The sequence below is a fragment of the Carcharodon carcharias genome, chromosome 13 (genome assembly GCF_017639515.1).
Source record: "Carcharodon carcharias isolate sCarCar2 chromosome 13, sCarCar2.pri, whole genome shotgun sequence".
NCBI classification, from domain to species: Eukaryota; Metazoa; Chordata; class Chondrichthyes; order Lamniformes; family Lamnidae; genus Carcharodon; species Carcharodon carcharias.
The window spans coordinates 75,878,795-75,898,493 of record NC_054479.1 but is presented as its reverse complement, the minus strand read 5'-3'; the positions used below and the strand labels follow the sequence as shown (position 1 = coordinate 75,898,493).

At 78.2% G+C, this 19,699-nt stretch overlaps 1 protein-coding gene and 1 pseudogene across 2 annotated transcripts in view; both read right to left on the bottom strand.

Moving 5' to 3' along the window:
• The window catches only part of cbll1 (Cbl proto-oncogene-like 1, E3 ubiquitin protein ligase), a 230,182-nt gene extending 216,284 nt beyond the window's left edge, over nt 1-13,898 (bottom strand). Inside the window, exon 1 of one of the 2 annotated variants that reach the window (XM_041201851.1) lies at nt 13,872-13,898. In XM_041201851.1, the coding sequence (XP_041057785.1) occupies nt 13,872-13,881 (10 nt within the window). In that variant the 5' untranslated portion in view covers nt 13,882-13,898. Of the gene's footprint in view, nt 1-13,667; nt 13,839-13,871 lie in introns of those variants that run through there. The other variant, XM_041201852.1, reaches the window with a different exon arrangement.
• A 1,614-nt stretch (nt 13,899-15,512) lies between these two features.
• LOC121285606 lies at nt 15,513-16,902 on the bottom strand (annotated as a pseudogene).
• Nucleotides 16,903-19,699: the final 2,797 nt, after the last annotated feature.

Below are 19,699 nucleotides of genomic sequence, written 5' to 3'. Positions count from 1 at the left end.
GCGGGCGCTCGACGGCAGGGGAGGGGTGGGTGGTGGGCGGGCGCTCGACGGCAGGGGAGGGGGGGGGTGGGCGGGCGCTCGACGGCAGGGGAGGGGTGGGTGGGCGGGCGCTCGACGGCAGGGGAGGGGTGGGTGGGCGGGCGCTCGACGGCAGGGGAGGGGTGGGTGGGCGGGCGCTCGACGGCAGGGGAGGGTGGGCGGCGCTCGACGGCAGGGGAGGGGTGGGTGGGCGGGCGCTCGACGGCAGGGGAGGGGTGGGTGGGCGGGCGCTCGACGGCAGGGGAGGGTGTGGGTGGGGCGGGCGCTCGACGGCAGGGAAGGGGTGGGTTGGCGTGGGGCGCTCGACGGAAGGGGTGGGGGGGGTGGGCGGGCGCTCGACGGCAGGGGAGGGGTGGGTGGGTGGGTGGGGGGCGCTCGACGGCAGGGGAGGGGTGGGTGGTGGGTGGGCGGGCGCTCGACGGCAGGGGAGGGGTGGGTGGGTGGGGGGCGGGCGCTCGACGGCAGGGGAAGGGGTGGGTGGGCGGGCGCTCGACGGCAGGGGAGGGGTGGGTGGGTGGGCGGGCGCTCGACGGCAGGGGAGGGTGGGTGGGTGGGCGGGCGCTCGACGGCAGGGGAGGGTGGGGTGGGTGGGCGGGCGCTCGACGGCAGGGGAGGGGTGGGTGGGTGGGCGGGCGCTCGACGGCAGGGGAGGGTGGGTGGGTGGGCGGGCGCTCGACGGCAGGGGAGGGGTGGGTGGGTGGGCGGGCGCTCGACGGCAGGGGAGGGGTGGGTGGGTGGGCGGGTGCGCTCGACGGCAGGGGAGGGGTGGGTGGGTGGCGTGCGCTCGACGGCAGGGAGGGGGGGTGGGTGGGCGGGCGCTCGACGGCAGGGGAGGGGTGGATGGGCGGGCGCTCGACGGCAGGGGAGGGGTGAGTGGGTGGGCGGCCGCTCGACGGCAGGGGAGGGGTGGGTCGGGTGGGCGGGCGCTCGACGGCAGGGGAGGAGTGGAGTGGGAGGCGGGCGCTCGACGGCAGGGGAGGGGTGGGTGGGTGGGCGGGCGTCGACGGCAGGGGAGGGTTGGGTGGGCGGGCGCTCGACGGCAGGGGAGGGGTGGGTGGGCGGGCGCTCGACGGCAGGGGAGGGGGGGGTGGGCGGGCGCTCGACGGCAGGGGAGGGGTGGGTGGGCTGGGGCGCTCGACGGCAGGGGAGGGGTGGGGTGGGCGGGCGCTCATCGGCAGGGGAGGGGTGGGTGGGCGGGCGGGGCTCGCTCGACGGCAGGGGAGGGGTGGGTGGGTGGGTGGGCGGGCGCTCGACAGCAGGGCAGGGGCGGGTGGGTGGGCGGGTTGTGGCGCTCGACGGCAGTGGAGCGATGGTTGGTGGGTGGGCGGGCACTCGACGGCAGGGGAGGGTGGGGGGGTGGGTGGGTGTGCGGGCGCGCTCGACGGCAGGGAGGAGCGGGAGGGTGTGCGGGCGCTTGACGGCAGGGGAGTGTTGTGTTAAGAGGGCGGGCGCTCGACGGCAGAGGAGGGGCGGGTGGGTGGGTGGGCGGGCGCTCGACGGCAGGGGAGGGGTGGGTGGGTGGTGGGCGGGCGCTCGACGGCAGGGGAGGGGTGGGTGGGTGGGTGGGCGGGCGCTCGACGGAAAGAGAGGAGTGGGTGGTTGGGCGGGCGCTCGACGGAAAGGGAGGAGTGGGTGGATGGCGGACGCTCGACGGCAGGGGAGGGGTGGGTGGGTGGGCGGGCGGTCGACGGCAGGGAGGAGTGGGTGGGTGGGCGGGCGGGCGGGCGCTCGACGGCAGGGGAGGGGTGGGTGGGTGGGCGGGCGGGCGCTCGACGGCAGGGGAGGGGTGGGTGGGTGGGCGGGCGCGCTCGACGGCAGGGAGGGGTGGGTGGGTGGGCGGGCGCTCGACGGCAGGGGAGGGGTGGGTGGGTGGGCGGGGCGCTCGACGGCAGGGGAGGGGTGGGTGGGTGGGCGGGCGCTCGACGGCAGGGGAGGGGGGGTGGGTGGGGGGCGCTCGACGGCAGGGGAGGGTGGGTGGGTGGGCGGGCGCTCGACGGCAGGGGAGGGTGGGTGGGTGGGCGGGCGCTCGACGGCAGGGGAGGGGTGGGTGGGTGGGCGGGGGGCGCTCGACGGCAGGGAGGGGTGGGTGGGTGGGCTGGCGCTCGACGGCAGGGGAGGGGTGGGTGGGTGGGCGGGCGCGCTCGACGGCAGGGGAGGGGTGGGTGGGTGGGCGGGCGCTCGACGGCAGGGGAGGGGTGGGTGGGTGGGCGGGCGCTCGACGGCAGGGGAGGGGTGGGTGGGTGGGCGGGCGCTCGACGGCAGGGGAGGGGTGGGTGGGTGGGCGGGCGCTCGACGGCAGGGGAGGGGTGGGTGGGTGGGGGGGCGGGCGCTCGACGGCAGGGGAGGGGTGGGTGGGTGGGCGGGCGCTCGACGGCAGGGGAGGGGTGGGTGGGTGGGCGGGCGCTCGACGGCAGGGGAGGGGTGGGTCGGTGGGTGGGTGGGCGGGCGCTCGATGGCAGGGGAGGGGTGGGTGGGCGGGCGCTCGACGGCAGGGGAGGGGTGGGTGGGGCGGGCGCTCGACGGCAGGGGAGGGGTGGGTGGGCGGGCGCTCGACGGCAGGGAAGGGGTGGTTGGGTGGGTGGGCGCTCGACGGCAGGGGTGGGGTGGGTGGGTGGGCGCTCGACGGCAGGGGTGGGGTGGGTGGGTGGGCGCTCGACGGCAGGGGTGGGGTGGGTGGGTGGGCGCTCGACGGCAGGGGAGGGGTGGGTGGGTGGGTGGGTGGGCGCTCGACGGCAGGGGAGGGGTGGGTGGGTGGGTGGGCGGGCGCTCGACGGCAGGGGAGGGGTGGGTGGGTGGGCGGGCGCTCGACGGCAGGGGAGGGGTGGGTGGGTGGGCGGGCGCTCGACGGCAGGGGAGGGGTGGGTGGGCGGGCGCTCGACGGCAGGGGAGGGGTGGGTGGGTGGGTGGGCGGGCGCTCGACGGCAGGGGAGGGGTGGGTGGGTGGGTGGGCGGGCGCTCGACGGCAGGGGAGGGGTGGGTGGGTGGGTGGGCGGGCGCTCGACGGCAGGGGAGGGGTGGGTGGGTGGGCGGTCGCTCGACGGCAGGGGAGGGGTGGGTGGGTGGGCGGGCGCTCGACGGCAGGGGAGAGGTGGGTGGGGGCGTGGGCGGGCGGGCGGGCGCTCGACGGCCGTGGAGGAGTGGGCGGGTGGGCGGGCGCTCGACGGCAGTGGAGAAGTGGGCGGGTGGGCGGGCGTTCGACGGCAGGGGAGGGGTGGGTGGGCGCTCGACGGCAGGGAAGGGGTGGTTGGGTGGGTGGGTGGGCGCTCGACGGTAGGGGAGGGGTGGGTGGGCGGGCGCTCGACGGCAGGGGAGGGGTGGGTGGGCGGGCGCTCGACGGCAGGGGAGGGGTGGGTGGGCGGGCGCTCGACGGCAGGGGAGGGGTGGGTGGGTGGGCGGGCGCACCGACGGCAGGGGAGGGGTGGGTGGGCGGGCGCTCGACGGCAGGGGAGGGGTGGGTGGGCGGGCGCTCGACGGCAGGGGAGGGGTGGGTGGGCGGGCGCTCGACGGCAGGGGAGGGGTGGGTGGGCGGGCGCTCGACGGCAGGGGAGGGGTGGGTGGGCGGGCGCTCGACGGCAGGGGAGGGGTGGGTGGGCGGGCGCTCGACGGCAGGGGAGGGGTGGGTGGGCGGGCGCTCGACGGCAGGGGAGGGGTGGGTGGGCGGGCGCTCGACGGCAGGGGAGGGGTGGGTGGGCGGGCGCTCGACGGCAGGGGAGGGGTGGGTGGGCGGGCGCTCGACGGCAGGGGAGGGGTGGGTGGGCGGGCGCTCGACGGCAGGGGAGGGGTGGGTGGGCGGGCGCTCGACGGCAGGGGAGGGGTGGGTGGGCGGTGCGCTCGACGGCAGGGGAGGGGTGGGTGGGCGGGCGCTCGACGGCAGGGGAGGGGTGGGTGGGCGGGCGCTCGACGGCAGGGGAGGGGTGGGTGGGCGGGCGCTCGACGGCAGGGGAGGGGTGGGCGGGCGCTCGACGGCAGGGGAGGGGTGGGTGGGCGGGCGCTCGACGGCAGGGGAGGGGTGGGTGGGCGGGCGCTCGACGGCAGGGGAGGGGTGGGTGGGCGGGCGCTCGACGGCAGGGAAGGGGTGGTTGGGTGGGCGCTCGACGGCAGGGGTGGGGTGGGTGGGTGGGCGCTCGACGGCAGGGGAGGGGTGGGTGGGTGGGTGGGTGGGCGCTCGACGGCAGGGGAGGGGTGGGTGGGTGGGTGGGTGGGCGCTCGACGGCAGGGGAGGGGTGGGTGGGTGGGTGGGCGGGCGCTCGACGGCAGGGAAGGGGTGGGTGGGCGGGCGCTCGACGGCAGGGAAGTGGTGGGTGGGCGGGCGCTCGACGGCAGGGGAGGGGTGGGTGGGTGGGCGGGCGCTCGACGGCAGGGGAGGGGTGGGTGGGTGGGCGGGCGCTCGACGGCAGGGGAGGGGTGGGTGGGTGGGCGGGCGCTCGACGGCAGGGGAGGGGTGGGTGGGTGGGCGGGCGCTCGACGGCAGGGGAGGGGTGGGTGGGTGGGCGGGCGCTCGACGGCAGGGGAGGGGTGGGTGGGCGGGCGGGCGGGCGGGTGCTCGACGGCAGGGGAGGGGTGGGTGGGTGGGCGGGCGCTCGACGGCAGGGGAGGGGTGGGTGGGTGGGCGGGCGCTCGACGGCAGGGGTGAAGTGGTGGATGGGCCGGCGTTCGACGGCAGAGAAGGGGAGGGTGGGTGGGCGGGCGCTTGACAACAGAGGAGGAATGGGTGGGTGGGTGGGCGGGCGCTCGACGGAAGGAGAGTGGTGGGCGGGCGCTCGACGGCAGGGGAGGTGTGGGTGGGTGGGCGGGCGCTCGACGGCAGGGGAGGGGTGGGTGGGCGGGCGCTCGACGGCAGGGGAGGGGTGGGTGGGCGGGTGCTCGACGGCAGGGGAGGGGTGGGTGGGCGGGCGCTCGACGGCAGGGGAGGGGTGGGTGGGCGGGCGCTCGACGGCAGGGGAGGGGTGGGTGGGCGGGCGCTCATCGGCAGGGGAGGGGTGGGTGGGCGGGCGGGCGCTCGACGGCAGGGGAGGGGTGGGTGGGTGGGTGGGCGGGCGCTCGACAGCAGGGCAGGGGTGGGTGGGTGGGCGGGTGGGCGCTCGACGGCAGTGGAGCGATGGTTGGGTGGGTGGGCGGGCACTCGACGGCAGGGGAGGGGTGGGTGGGTGGGTGGGTGTGCGGGCGCTCGACGGCAGGGGAGGAGCGGGAGGGTGTGCGGGCGCTTGACGGCAGGGGAGTGTTGTGTAAGAGGGCGGGCGCTCGACGGCAGAGGAGGGGCGGGTGGGTGGGTGGGCGGGCGCTCGACGGCAGGGGAGGGGCGGGTGGGTGGGTGGGCGGGCGCTCGACGGCAGGGGAGGGGCGGGTGGGTGGGCGGGCGCTCGAAGGCGGGGGAGGGGTGGGTGGGTGGGCGGGCGGGCGGGCACTCAACAGCAGGGGAGAAGTGGGTGGGCGGGTGGGCAGGCACTCGACGGCAGGGGAGGAATGGGTGGGCGGGCGGGCGCTCGACGGCAGGGGAGACGTGGGTGGGTGGGCGGGCGGGCAGGCGCTCGACGGCAGGGGAGGGGCGGGTGGGTGGGCGGGCGCTCGACGGCAGGGGAGGGGCGGGTGGGTGGGCGGGCGCTCGACGGCAGGGGAGGGGCGGGTGGGCGGGCGCTCGACGGCAGGGGAGGGGCGGGCGGGTGGGCGGGCGCTCGACGGCAGGGGAGGGGTGGGTGGGTGGGCGGGCGCTCGACGGCAGGGGAGGGGTGGGTGGGTGGGCGGGCGCTCGACGGCAGAGGAGGGGTGGGTGGGTGGGCGGGCGCTCGAAGGCAGAGGAGGGGTGGGTGGGTGGGCGGGCGCTCGACGGCAGAGAAGAAGTGGGTGGGTGGGCGGGCGCTCGACGGCAGGGGAGGGGTGGGTGGGTGGGCGGGCGCTCGACGGCAGGGGAGGGGTGGGTGGGTGGGCGGGCGCTCGACGGCAGGGGAGGGGTGGGTGGGTGGGCGGGCGCTCGACGGCAGGGGAGGGGTGGGTGGGTGGGCGGGCGCTCGACGGCAGGGGAGGGGTGGGTGGGTGGGCGGGCGCTCGACGGCAGGGGAGGGGTGGGTGGGTGGGCGGGCGCTCGACGGCAGGGGAGGGGTGGGTGGGTGGGCGGGCGCTCGACGGCAGGGGAGGGGTGGGTGGGTGGGCGGGCGCTCGACGGCAGGGGAGGGGTGGGTGGGTGGGCGGGCGCTCGACGGCAGGGGAGGGGTGGGTCGGTGGGTGGGTGGGCGGGCGCTCGATGGCAGGGGAGGGGTGGGTGGGCGGGCGCTCGACGGCAGGGGAGGGGTGGGTGGGCGGGCGCTCGACGGCAGGGGAGGGGTGGGTGGGCGGGCGCTCGACGGCAGGGAAGGGGTGGTTGGGTGGGTGGGCGCTCGACGGCAGGGGTGGGGTGGGTGGGTGGGCGCTCGACGGCAGGGGTGGGGTGGGTGGGTGGGCGCTCGACGGCAGGGGTGGGGTGGGTGGGTGGGCGCTCGACGGCAGGGGAGGGGTGGGTGGGTGGGTGGGTGGGCGCTCGACGGCAGGGGAGGGGTGGGTGGGTGGGTGGGCGGGCGCTCGACGGCAGGGGAGGGGTGGGTGGGTGGGCGGGCGCTCGAAAGCAGGGGAGGGGTGGGTGGGTGGGCGGGCGCTCGAGGGCAGGGGAGGGGTGGGTGGGCGGGCGCTCGACGGCAGGGGAGGGGTGGGTGGGCGGGCGCTCGACGGCAGGGGAGGGGTGGGTGGGCGGGCGCTCGACGGCAGGGGAGGGGTGGGTGGGCGGGCGCTCGACGGCAGGGGAGGGGTGGGTGGGCGGGCGCTCGACGGCAGGGGAGGGGTGGGTGGGCGGGCGCTCGACGGCAGGGGAGGGGTGGGTGGGCGGGCGCTCGACGGCAGGAGGGGGTGTGTGGGCGGGCGCTCGACGGCAGGGGAGGGGTGGGTGGGCGGGCGCTCGACGGCAGGGGAGGGGCGGGTGGGTGGGCGGGCGCTCGACGGCAGGGGAGGGGCGGGTGGGTGGGCGGGCGCTCGACGGCAGGGGAGGGGCGGGTGGGTGGGCGGGGCGCTCGACGGCAGGGGAGGGGCGGGTGGGTGGGCGGGGCGCTCGACGGCAGGGGAGGGGCGGGTGGGTGGGCGGGCGCTCGACGGCAGGGGAGGGGCGGGTGGGTGGGCGGGCGCTCGACGGCAGGGGAGGGGCGGGTGGGTGGGCGGGCGCTCGACGGCAGGGGAGGGGCGGGTGGGTGGGCGGGCGCTCGACGGCAGGGGAGGGGCGGGTGGGTGGGCGGGCGCTCGACGGCAGGGGAGGGGCGGGTGGGTGGGCGGGCGCTCGACGGCAGGGGAGGGGCGGGTGGGTGGGTGGGCGGGCGCTCGACGGCAGGGGAGGGGCGGGTGGGTGGGCGGGCGCTCGACGGCAGGGGAGGGGCGGGTGGGTGGGCGGGCGCTCGACGGCAGGGGAGGGGCGGGTGGGTGGGCGGGCGCTCGACGGCAGGGGAGGGGCGGGTGGGTGGGCGGGCGCTCGACGGCAGGGGAGGGGCGGGTGGGTGGGCGGGCGCTCGACGGCAGGGGAGGGGCGGGTGGGTGGGCGGGCGCTCGACGGCAGGGGAGGGGCGGGTGGGTGGGCGGGCACTCGACGGCAGGGGAGGGGCGGGTGGGTGGGCGGGCGCTCGACGGCACGGGAGGGGCGGGTGGGTGGGCGGGCGCTCGACGGCAGGGGAGGGGTGGGTGGGTGGGCGGGCGCTCGACGACAGGAGAGGGGTGGGTGGGTGGGCGGGCGCTCGACGGCAGGGGAGAAGTGGGTGGATAGACAGGTGCTCAACGGCAGGAGAGGAGTGGGTGCGTGGGTGGGCAAGCGCTAGACGGTAGCAGAGAAACATTTGGGTGTGCGGGCGCTCAAAGGCAGGGGAGTGTTGTGTAAGAGGGCAGGCGCTCGACGGCAAGGAAGGAGTGGGGGGGTGGGCGGGCGCTCGACGGCAGGGGAGGGGTGGGTGGGTGGGCGGGTGGGCGCTCGACGGCAGGGAAGAGTGGGTGGGTGGGCGGGCGGGCGCTTGACGGCAGGGGAGGGCTGGGTGGGTGGGTGGGCGGGCGGGCGCTCGACGGCAGGGGAGGGGTGGGTGGGTGGGTGGGCGGGCGCTCGACCACAGGGGAGGGGTGGGTGGGTGGGCGGGCGCTCGACGGCAGGGGAGGGGTGGGTGGGAGGGCGGGCGCTCGACGGCAGGGGAGGGGTGGGTGGGTGGGCGGGCGCTCGACGGTAGGGGAGGGGTGGGTGGGTGGGCGGGCGCTCGACGGCAAGGGACGGGCTGGTGGGGGCATGGGTGGGTGGGCGGGCGCTCGACGGCAGTGGAGGGGTGAGTGGGTGGGCGGGCGCTCGACGGCAGTGGAAGGGTGGGCGGGTGGGCGGGCGCTCGACGGCTGTGGAGGAGTGGGCGGGTGGGCGGGCGCTCGACGGCAGTGGAGAAGTGGCCGGGCGCTCGACGGCAGTGGAGGAGTGAGTGGGTGGGCGGGCGCTCGACGGCAGGGGAGGGGTGGGTGGGTGGATGGGCGGGTGATCGACGGCAGGGGAGGAGTGGGTGGGTGCTCGACAGCAGGAGAAGGGTGGTTGGGTGGGTGGGTGGGCGCTCGACGGCAGGAGAGGGGTGGGTGGGTGGGCGGGCGCTCGACCGCAGGGGAGGGGCGGGTGGGTGGGCGGGCGCTCGACGGCGGGGGAGGGGCGGGTGGGTGGGCGGGCGCTCGACGGCGGGGGAGGGGCGGGTGGGTGGGCGGGCGCTCGACGGCAGCGGAGGGGCGGGTGGGTGGGCGGGCGCTCGACGGCAGCGGAGGGGCGGGTGGGTGGGCGGGCGCTCGACGGCAGCGGAGGAGTGGGTGGGTGGGCGGGCGCTCGACGGCAGGGGTGAAGCGGTGGGTGGGCCGGCGTTCGACGGCAGAGAAGGGGAGGGTGGGTGGGCGGGCGCTCGACGGCAGGGGAGGGGTGGGTCGGTGGGTGGGCGGGCGCTCGACGGCAGGGGAGGGGTGGGTGGGTGGGCGGGCGCTCGACGGCAGGGGAGGGGTGGGTGGGTGGGCGGGCGCTCGACGGCAGGGGAGGGGTGGGTGGGCGGGCGCTCGACGGCAGGGGAGGGGTGGGTGGGCGGGCGCTCGACGGCAGGGGAGGGGTGGGTGGGCGGGCGCTCGACGGCAGGGGAGGGGTGCGTGGGCGGGCGCTCGACGGCAGGGGAGGGGTGGGTGGGCGGGCGCTCGACGGCAGGGGAGGGGTGGGTGGGTGGGCGGGGCGCTCGACGGCAGGGGAGGGGTGGGTGGGCGGGCGCTCGACGGCAGGGGAGGGGTGGGTGGGCGGGCGCTCGACGGCAGGGGAGGGGTGGGTGGGCGGGCGCTCGACGGCAGGGGAGGGGTGGGTGGGCGGGCGCTCGACGGCAGGGGAGGGGTGGGTGGGCGGGCGCTCGACGGCAGGGGAGGGGTGGGTGGGCGGGCGCTCGACGGCAGGGGAGGGGTGGGTGGGCGGGCGCTCGACGGCAGGGGAGGGGTGGGTGGGCGGGCGCTCGACGGCCAGGGGAGGGGTGGGTGGGCGGGCGCTCGACGGCAGGGGAGGGGTGGGTGGGAGGGCGCTCGACGGCAGGGGAGGGGTGGGCGGGCGCTGGACAGCAGAGGAGGAGTGGGTGGGCGGGCGCTCGACGGCAGGAGAGGGGTGGGCGGGCACTCGACGGCAGGGGAAGAGTGGGTGGGTGGGTGGGCGGGCGCTCGACGGCAGGGGAGGGGTGGGTGGGTGGGCGGGCGCTCGACGGCAGGGGAGGGGTGGGTGGGCGGGCGGGCGGGCGCTCGACTGCAGGGTAGGGGTGGGTGGCTGGGCGGGCGCTCGACGGCAGGGGAGGAGTAGGTGGGTGGGCGGGCGCTCGACGGCAGGGGAGGGGTGGGTGGGTGGGCGGGCGCTCGACGGCAGGGGAGGGGTGGGTGGGTGGGCGGGCGCTCGACGGCAGGGGAGGGGTGGGTGGGTGGGCGGGCGCTCGACGGCAGGGGAGGGGTGGGTGGGTGGGCGGGCGCTCGACGGCAGAAGAGGGGTGGGTGGGCGGTCGCTCGACGGCAGGGGAGGGGTGGGTGGGCGGGCGCTCGACGGCAGCGGACGGGTGGGTGGGTGGGCGGGCGCTCGACGCCTGGGGACGGGTGGGTGGGTGGGCGGGAGCTCGCTCGATGGCAGGGGAGGCGTGGGTGGGCGGGCGGGCGCTCGACGGCAGGGGAGAGGTGGGTGGGTGGGCGGGCAGGCGCTCGACGGCAGGGGAGGGGTGGGTGGGTGGGCGGGCAATCGAGGGGAGGGGTGGGTGGGTGGGCGGGCGCTCGAGGGCAGGGGTGGGTGGGTGGGCGGGCGCTCGAGGGCAGGGGTGGGTGGGTGGGTGGGCGGGCGCTCGAGGGCAGGGGAGGGGTGGGTGGGTGGGCGGGCGCTCGAGGGCAGGGGAGGGGTGGGTGGGTGGGCGGGCGCTCGAGGGCAGGGGAGGGGTGGGTGGGTGGGCGGGCGCTCGAGGGCAGGGGAGGGGTGGGTGGGTGGGCGGGCGCTCGAGGGCAGGGGAGGGGTGGGTGGGTGGGCGGGCGCTCGAGGGCAGGGGAGGGGTGGGTGGGTGGGCGGGCGCTCGAGGGCAGGGGAGGGGTGGGTGGGTGGGCGGGCGCTCGAGGGCAGGAGAGGAGTGGGTGGGTGGCCGGGCGTGCGAGGGCAGGGGAGGGGTGGGTGGGTGGGCGGGCGTGCGAGGGCAGGGGAGGGGTGGGTGGGTGGGCGGGCGTGCGAGGGCAGGGGAGGGGTGGGTGGGTGGGCGGGCGTGCGAGGGCCGGGGAGGGGTGGGTGGGTGGGCGGGCGATCGAGGGCAGTGGAGGGGTGGGTGCGTGGGTGGGTGGGCGGGCGCTCGAGGACAGGGGAGGGGTGGGTGGGCGGGAGGTCGAGGGCAGGGGAGGGGTGGGTGGGTGGGTGGGTGGGCGGGCGCTCGAGGGCTGAGGAGGGGTGGGTGGGTGGGCGGGCGCTCGAGGGCTGAGGAGGGGTGGGTGGGTGGGCGGGCGCTCGGCGGCAGGGGAGGGGCGGGCGGGCGCTCGGCAGCAGGGGAGGGGCGGGCGGGCGGGCGCTCGGCGGCAGGGGAGGGGCGGGCGGGCGGGCGCTCGGCGGCAGGGGAGGGGCGGGCGGGCGGGCGCTCGGCGGCAGGGGAGAGGGCGGGCGGGCGCGCGCTCGGTGGCAGGGGAGGGGCGGGCGGGCGGGCGCGCGCTCGGTGGCAGGGGAGGGGCGGGCGGGCGGGCGCGCGCTCGGTGTCAGGGGAGGGGCGGGCGGGGCGGGCGCGCGCTCGGCGGCAGGGGAGGGGCGGGCGGGCGGGCGGGCGCGCTCGGCGGCAGGGGAGGGGCGGGCGGGGCGGGCGCGCGCTCGGCGGCAGGGGAGGGGCGGGCGGGCGGGCGCGCGCTCGGCGGCAGGGGAGGGGCGGGCGGGCGGGCGCGCGCTCGGCGGCAGGGGAGGGGCGGGCGGGCGGGCGCGCGCTCGGCGGCAGGGGAGGGGCGGGCGGGCGGGCGCGCGCTCGGCGGCAGGGGAGGGGCGGGCGGGCGCGCGCTCGGCGGCAGGGGAGGGGCGGGCGGGCGCGCGCTCGGCGGCAGGGGAGGGGCGGGCGGCGCGCGCGCTCGGCGGCAGGGGAGGGGCGGGCGGGCGGGCGCGCGCTCGGCGGCTGGGGAGGGGCGGGCGGGCGGGCGCGCGCTCGGTGGCAGGGGAGGGGTGGGCGGGCGGGCAGGCGCGCTCGGCGGCAGGGGAGGGGCGGGCGGGCGGGCGCGCGCTCGGCGGCAGGGGAGGGGCGGGCGCGCGCTCGGCGGCAGGGGAGGGGCGGGCGGGCGGGCGCGCGCTCGGCGGCAGGGGAGGGGCGGGCGGGCGCTCGGCGGCAGGGGAGGGGCGGGCGGGCGCTCGGCGGCAGGGGAGGGGCGGGCGGGCGCTCGGCGGCAGGGGAGGGGCGGGCGGGCGGGCGCTCTGCGGCAGGGGAGGGGCGGGCGGGCGGGCGCTCGGCGGCAGGGGAGGGGCGGGCGGGCGGGCGCTCGGCGGCAGGGGAGGGGCGGGCGGGCGGGCGCTCGGCGGCAGGGGAGGGGCGGGCGGGCGGGCGCTCGGCGGCAGGGGAGGGGCGGGCGGGCGGGCGCTCGGCGGCAGGGGAGGGGCGGGCGGGCGGGCGCTCGGCGGCAGGGGAGGGGCGGGCGGGCGGGCGCTCGGCGGCAGGGGAGGGGCGGGCGGGGCGGGCGCTCGGCGGCAGGGGAGGGGCGGGCGGGCGGGGCGCTCGGCGGCAGGGGAGGGGCGGGCGGGCGGGCGCTCGGCGGCAGGGGAGGGGCGGGCGGGCGGGCGCTCGGCGGCAGGGGAGGGGCGGGCGGGCGGGCGCTCGGCGGCAGGGGAGGGGCGGGCGGGCGGGCGGGCGCTCGGCGGCAGGGGAGGGGCGGGCGGGCGGGTGCGCGCTCGGCGGCAGGGGAGGGGCGGGCGCGCGCTCGGTGGCAGGGAAGGGGCGGGCGGGCGGGCGCGCGCTCGGTGGCAGGGGAGGGGCGGGCGGGCGGAGCGCGCGCTCGGTGGCAGGGGAGGGGCGGGCGGGCGGGCGCGCGCTCGGTGGCAGGGGAGGGGCGGGCGGGCGGGCGCGCGCTCGGTGTCAGGGGAGGGGCGGGCGGGCGGGCGCGCGCTCGGCGGCAGGGGAGGGGCGGGCGGGCGGGCGCCGCTCGGCGGCAGGGGAGGGGCGGGCGGGCGGGCGCGCGCTCGGCGGCAGGGGAGGGGCGGGCGGGGCGGGCGCGCGCTCGGCGGCAGGGGAGGGGCGGGCGGGCGGGCGGGCGCGCGCTCGGCGGCAGGGGAGGGGCGGGCGGGCGGGCGGGCGCTCGGCGGCAGGGGAGGGGCGGGCGGGCGGGCGGGCGCTCGGCGGTAGGGGAGGGGCGGGCGGGCGGGCGGGGCGCTCGGCGGCAGGGGAGGGGCGGGCGGGCGGGCGCGCGCTCGGCGGCAGGGGAGGGGCGGGCGGGCGGGCGGGGCGCGCGCTCGGCGGCAGGGGAGGGGCGGGCGGGCGGGCGCGCGCTCGGCAGCAGGGGAGGGGCGGGCGGGCGCGCGCTCGGCGGCAGGGGAGGGGCGGGCGGGCGGGCGGGCGCTCGGCGGCAGGGGAGGGGCGGGCGGGCGGGCGGGGCGCGCGCTCGGCGGCAGGGGAGGGGCGGGCGGGCGGGTGGGCGCGCGCTCGGCGGCAGGGGAGGGGCGGGCGGGCGGCGGGCGCGCGCTCGGCGGCAGGGGAGGGGCGGGCGGGCGGGCGCGCGCTCGGCGGCAGGGGAGGGGCGGGCGGGCGGGCGGGCGGGCGGGCGCGCGCTCGGCGGCAGGGGAGGGGCGGGCGGGCGGGCGGGCGCGCGCTCGGCGGCAGGGGAGGGGCGGGCGGGCGGGCGGGCGCTCGGCGGCAGGGGAGGGGCGGGCGGTCGGGCGGGCGCTCGGCGGCAGGGGAGGGGCGGGCGGGCGGGCGCGCGCTCGGCGGCAGGGGAGGGGCGGGCGGGCGCTCGGCGGCAGGGGAGGGGCGGGTCGGTGGGGGAGGGAGGGAGGATGGGCAGAAGGTGGAAAGGGGGAGCAAAGCGAGTGGGGAGGGGGAGCAGGGGGAACGGCGTTTTGAGAGCAGAGGGTTTGGGGGTCGATTAGGACGTAGCGGCCTTCACGCCGAGCTTTGCTTTACCACGGTCACCGTCGGGGCCGCTGTCGAAGTTTCCCGCCGGCCTTGACTCCGGTTCTTCCCGCTGTGGCTCAACCGCCGCTCAGGGGCCTGGTGAGAGCGGACATGAGTGCGAACCCAGCGGCTCGAATATCGGGGGCAAAATAAACGGAAAACCGACAGAGAGTGAGAGAGAAAGAGAGATGGCGGAAAGAGAGACTCCATTACCCTGATCCATGGCGACGGCAGCATGATGGGATAGCGCGGGGAGGAGTCAGCTTACCATGGCAACGGAGAGAGGAGGGAACAGGAGGGAGATGATGGGATGGGAGTGGTTGTAGAAAGCAGGGTAGGGTAGGGGAGAGGAGGGGAGGTGAAGGAGGTTAGCAGAGGGGGAAGGAGAGAACAGGAGGGGGGAAGTGGGGTGAGGGAGGGAGGGGGAAGTGGGGTGAGGGAGGGAGGGGGAAGTGGGGTGAGGGAGGGAGGGGGAAGTGGGGGGAGGGAGGGAGGGGGAAGTGGGGGGAGGGAGGGAGGGGGAAGTGGGGGGAGGGAGGGAGGGGGAAGTGGGGGGAGGGAGGGAGGGGGAAGTGGGGGGAGGGAGGGAGGGGGGAAGTGGGGGGAGGGAGGGAGGGGGAAGTGGGGGGAGGGAGGGAGGGGGAAGTGGGGGGAGGGAGGGAGGGGGAAGTGGGGGGAGGGAGGGAGGGGGAAGTGGGGGGAGGGAGGGGGAAGTGGGGGGAGGGAGGGGGAAGTGGGGGGGGGAGGGAGGGGGAAGTGGGGGGAGGGAGGGAGGGGGAAGTGGGGGGAGGGAGGGAGGGGAAGTGGGGGGAGGGAGGGAGGGAGGGGGGAAGTGGGGGGAGGGAGGGAGGGAGGGGGAAGTGGGGGGAGGGAGGGAGGGAGGGGGAAGTGGGGGGAGGGAGGGAGGGGGAAGTGGGGGGAGGGAGAAGCGGGGGGAGGGAGAAGTGGGGGGAGGGAGGGAGGGGGAAGCGGGGGGAGGGAGAAGCGGGGGGAGGGAGAAGCGGGGGGAGGGAGGGAGGGGGAAGTGGGGGGAGGGAGAAGTGGGGGGAGGGAGGGAGGGAGGGGGAAGTGGGGGGAGGGAGAAGCGGGGGGAGGGAGAAGCGGGGGGAGGGAGAAGCGGAGGGAGGGAGGGGGAAGTGGGGGGAGGGAGAAGTGGAGGGAGGGAGAAGTGGGGGGAGGGAGGGAGAAGTGGGGGGAGGGAGGGAGGGAGAAGTGGGGGGGAGGGAGGGAGGGGGAAGGGGGGGGAGGGAGGGAGGGGAAGTGGGGGGAGGGAGGGAGGGGGAAGTGGGGGGAGGGAGGGAGGGGGAAGTGGGGGGAGGGAGGGAGGGGGAAGTGGGGGGAGGGAGGGAGGGGAAGTGGGGGGAGGGAGGGAGGGGGAAGTGGGGGGGAGGGAGGGAGAAGCGGGGGGAGGGAGGGAGGGGGAAGCGGGGGAGGGAGGGAGGGAGGGGGAAGCGGGGGGAGGGAGGGGGAAGTGGGGGGAGGGAGGGAGGGAGGGGGAAGTGGGGGGAGGGAGGGAGGGGAAGTGGGGGGAGGGAGGGAGGGAGGGGGAAGTGGGGGGAGGGAGGGAGGGAGGGGGAAGTGGGGGGAGGGAGGGAGGGGGAAGTGGGGGGAGGGAGAAGCGGGGGGAGGGAGAAGCGGGGGGAGGGAGGGAGGGGGAAGTGGGGGGAGGGAGAAGTGGGGGGGAGGGAGAAGTGGGGGGGAGGGGGGGAGGGAGAAGTGGGGGGAGGGAGGGAGGGAGGGAGGGAGAAGTGGGGGGAGGGAGGGAGGGGGAAGTGGGGGGAGGGAGGGAGGGGGAAGTGGGGGGAGGGAGGGAGGGGAAGTGGGGGGAGGGAGGGAGGGGAAGTGGGGGGAGGGAGGGGGAAGTGGGGGGGGGGAGGGAGGGGGAAGTGGGGGGAGGGAGGGAGGGGGAAGTGGGGGGAGGGAGGGGGAAGTGGGGGGAGGGAGGGAGGGGGAAGCGGGGGAGGGAGGGAGGGAGGGGGAAGCGGGGGGAGGGAGGGGGAAGTGGGGGGAGGGAGGGAGGGAGGGGGAAGTGGGGGGAGGGAGGGAGGGGAAGTGGGGGGAGGAGGGAGGGAGGGGGAAGTGGGGGGAGGGAGGGAGGGAGGGGGAAGTGGGGGGAGGGAGGGAGGGGGAAGTGGGGGGAGGGAGAAGCGGGGGGAGGGAGAAGCGGGGGGAGGGAGGGAGGGGGAAGTGGGGGGAGGGAGAAGTGGGGGGGAGGGAGAAGTGGGGGGGAGGGGGGGAGGGAGAAGTGGGGGGAGGGAGGGAGGGAGGGAGAAGTGGGGGGAGGGAGGGAGGGGGAAGTGGGGGGAGGGAGGGAGGGGGAAGTGGGGGGAGGGAGGGAGGGGGAAGTGGGGGGAGGGAGGGAGGGGAAGTGGGGGGAGGGAGGGAGGGGAAGTGGGGGGAGGGAGGGGGAAGTGGGGGGGGGGAGGGAGGGGGAAGTGGGGGGAGGGAGGGGGAAGTGGGGGGAGGGAGGGAGGGGGAAGTGGGGGGAGGGAGGGAGGGGGAAGTGGGGGGAGGGAGGGAGGGGGAAGTGGAGGGAGGGGGAAGTGGAGGGAGGGGGAAGCGGGGGGAGGGAGAAGCGGGGGGAGGGGGAAGTGGGGGGAGGGAGGGAGGGGGAAGCGGGGGGAGGGAGGGGGAAGTGGGGGGAGGGAGAAGTGGGGGGAGGGAGGGAGGGAGGGAGAAGTGGGGGGAGGGAGGGAGGGAGAAGTGGGGGGAGGGAGGGAGGGGGAAGTGGAGGGAGGGAGGGAGGGAGAAGTGGGGGGAGGGAGGGAGGGAGAAGTGGGGGGAGGGAGGGAGGGAGAAGTGGGGGGAGGGAGGGAGGGGGAAGTGGGGGGAGGGAGGGAGGGGGAAGTGGGGGGAGGGGGAGGGAGGGGGAAGTGGGGGGAGGGGGAGGGAGGGGGAAGTGGGGGGAGGGAGGGAGGGAGGGGGAAGTGGGGGGAGGGAGGGAGGGGGAAGTGTGGGGGGGAGGGAGGGGGAAGTTGGCGGGAGGGAGGGAGAGGGGGAGGGAGGGGGAAGTTGGCGGGAGGGAGGGGAGGGTGGAGGGGGAAGGAGGGGGAGGGGAGGGGGAAGGAGAGAAGGAGGGGAGGGGGAAGGAGAGAAGGAGGGGGAGGGGAGGGGGAAGGAGAGGAGGAGTGGGGAAGAGAGGAGGGAGGGGGGAAGGCGAGGCGGGAGGAGGGAAGGAGAGGATGGAGGGGGAGGAGGGAGGGGGGCATGGAGAGGGAGGGGGAGGAGAGGGAGGGGGAGGAGAGGGTGGGAGGGAGAGGAGAGAGGGAGGGTGGGGGGGGAGAGGAGTGAGGGAGGGTGGGGGGGAGGAGAGGGAGAGGAGGGAGGGAGGGAGAGGAGAGAGGGTGCGAGGGAGAGGAGAGAGGGTGGGAGGGAGAGGAGAGAGGGTGGGAGGGAGGGGTGTGGGGGGGAAGGAGAGGGGGAGGGAGGGGGGAAGGAGAGGGGGAGGGAGGGGGGAAGTGAGGGGGTGGGAGGGGGGAAGTGGGGGGGGAGGGGTGAAGTTGGGGGGGGAAGTGGTGGGGAGGGAGGGGGAAGTGGGGGGGAGGGAGGGGGGGAAGGAAGGATGAGGGAGGGAGGAAGCAGAGGAGGGGGAGGGAGGGGGAAGTGGGGGCGAGGGAGGGAGGGGAGAAGGAGAGGAGGGGGTGGGAGGGAGGGGGGGAAGGTGAGGAGGGGGGAGGGAGGGGGGGAAGGAGAGTAGGGGGGAGGGAGGGGGGAAGGAGAGTAGGGGGTCGGGAGGGAGGGAAGGAGAGGGGGGGAAGGAGAGGAGGGAGGAGGGGGATGTGGGGGGTGAGGGGGGGTAGTGGGGGGTGAGGGAGGGAGGAGGGGGAAGTGGGAGGGAGGAGGGGGAAGTGGGAGCGAGGGAGGGGGGAGCTAAGAGGGGGAAGGGGGGAGCTAAGGGGTGGAGGGGGAAGGTGGGGAGCTAGGTGGGAGGGGGGAGGAGCTAAGGGGTGGAGGTGGAAGGTGGGGAGCTAGGTGGGGGGGGGTGAAGTGGGGGGCAGGGACGGGGAAGTGGGGGTAGGAGGGGGGAAGTGGGGGGGAGGGATGGGGAAGTGGGGGGGTAGGAGGGGGGAGAGAAGGAGGGGGGAAGGTGGGAAGTTGGGGGAGGGAGGGGTTGGGGGGAAGGAGAGGAGCGGGAAGGAGAGGAGCGGGAAGGAGAGGTGGGGAGGCGAGGAGGGGAGGCGAGGAGGGGTGAAGCAGAGGTGGGAAGGCGAGGAGGGATGGTGGGACGGGGTCGGAGGTGGAGGGGGCAACGGGAAGGAGAGGAGTGGGGAGGGGGAAAGGAGAGGAGGGAAGGGTGGGAAGGAGAGGAGGGAGGGTGGGAAGGAGAGGAGAGTGGGAGGGAGGGGGGAAGGGGAGGAGGGAGGGAGGGGGGAAGGAGAGCAGGGGGAAGGAGAGGTGGGAGGGGGGAAGGAGAGGAGGGAGGGGGGGAAGGAGAGGAGGGAGGGTGGGAAGGAGAGGAGAGTGGGAGGGAGGGGGAAGGAGAGGAGGGAGGGAGCAGGGGGAAGGAGAGGTGGGAGGGGGGAAGGAGAGGAGGGGGGGTGGTAAGAGAGGACGGGGGAGGGGGGAAGGAGAGGAGGGGTGACGGAGAGGAGGGGGGAAGCAGAAAGGGGGAGCAGAGGAAGGAGGGAGGGAGGGGCGAAGCAGAGGATGGAGGGAGGGGGGTAGCCGAGGAGGGAGGGGGGAAGCAGAGAGGGGGAGCAGAGGAGGGAGGGAGGGGGAAGCAGAGGAATGAGGGAGGGGTGTAGCAGAGGAGGGAGGGAGGGGGGAAGGAGAGGAGGGGGCTAGGGGGGTAGGAGAGGATGGGGGAGGGGGAAGGAGAGGAGGGGGGAAGGGGAGGTGGAAGGGGGGAAGGAGAGGAGGGTAGAGGGGGAAGGAGGAGAGGAGGGGGAAGGAGAGGGAGGAGGAAGGAGAGGGGGGGAAGGAGAGGGAGGAGGAAGGAGGAGAGGAAGGAGAGGAGGGGGAAGGAGAGGGAGGAGGAGAGGAAGGAGAGGAGGGGGAAGGAGTGGGAGAGTGGGAAGGAGGGGGGAGGGGGAAGGAGGAGAGGAAGGAGGGGGTGGGGGAAGGAGGGGAGGAAGGTGAGGAGGGGGAAGGAGGGGGTGGGGGGAGAGGAGGTGGAGGGGGGAAGGATGGGAGAGGGGGGACGGAGGGGAGAGGGGGGAGAAGGAAGGAGGGGAGAGGCGGAGAAGGAAGGGGAGGAGGGGGAAGGTGAGGAGGGGTGAGGGGGGAAGGAGCGGAGGGGAGAGGGGGAAGGGGAGAAAGGAGGGGGGTGGGGTAGAGTTGCGGGGAAGGAGAGGAGGGGGATGGGGAGAGGTGCGGGGAAGAAGAGGAGGTGGGGGAGGAGGGGGGCGGGGAAGGAGAGGAGGGGTGCGGGGAAGGAGAGGGGGGGCGGGGAAGGGGAGGAGGGGGCAAGGGGAGGAAGGGGAGGAGTGGGAGGAGTGGGAGGGGGGAAGGGGCGGAGGGGGAGGGGGAAGGCGAAGGATGGGGGATGGGGAAGGCGAAGGAGGGGGTAAGGGGAGGGGATAAGGTGAGGGAGGGGAAGGAGGGATAGAAGGTGAAGGAGGGGAAAGGGGAGGGAGGAGGGCTAAGAAGGGGTGAGGGTGAAGGAGGGGGAAGGGGGGAGTGCTAAGGAGGGGGGAGTGCTAAGGAGGGGGGAGGGCGAAGGAAGGGAAGGAAGGGGAAGGGCGGGAGCGGGAAGGAGGGGAGGGGGAAGAAGGGGAAGGGGGGGAAAGGCTAGGCGGGGGAAAGAGGGGAGGGGCAAGGTAGAAGAAGGGGAAGGAGGGAAGGGGGAAGAAGGGATAGGGAGGAGGAAGAAGGGGAAAGGAGGGGAGGGGCAAGGTTTGGGGGAGGGAAGGGGTAAGGGGGGGAGGGTGAAGGGGGTCAGGCGTGGGACGGGGGGAAAGGGGGGAGGGGGAGGGCTGGGGGAGGGGGGAAGGAGAGGTGGGAAGGCGAGAAGGGGTGAAGGAGAGGTGGGAAGGTGAGGAGGTAGGGGGACAGAGGGGGAGGGGGGGAACGGGAAGGAGAGGAGTGGGGAGGGGGGAAGG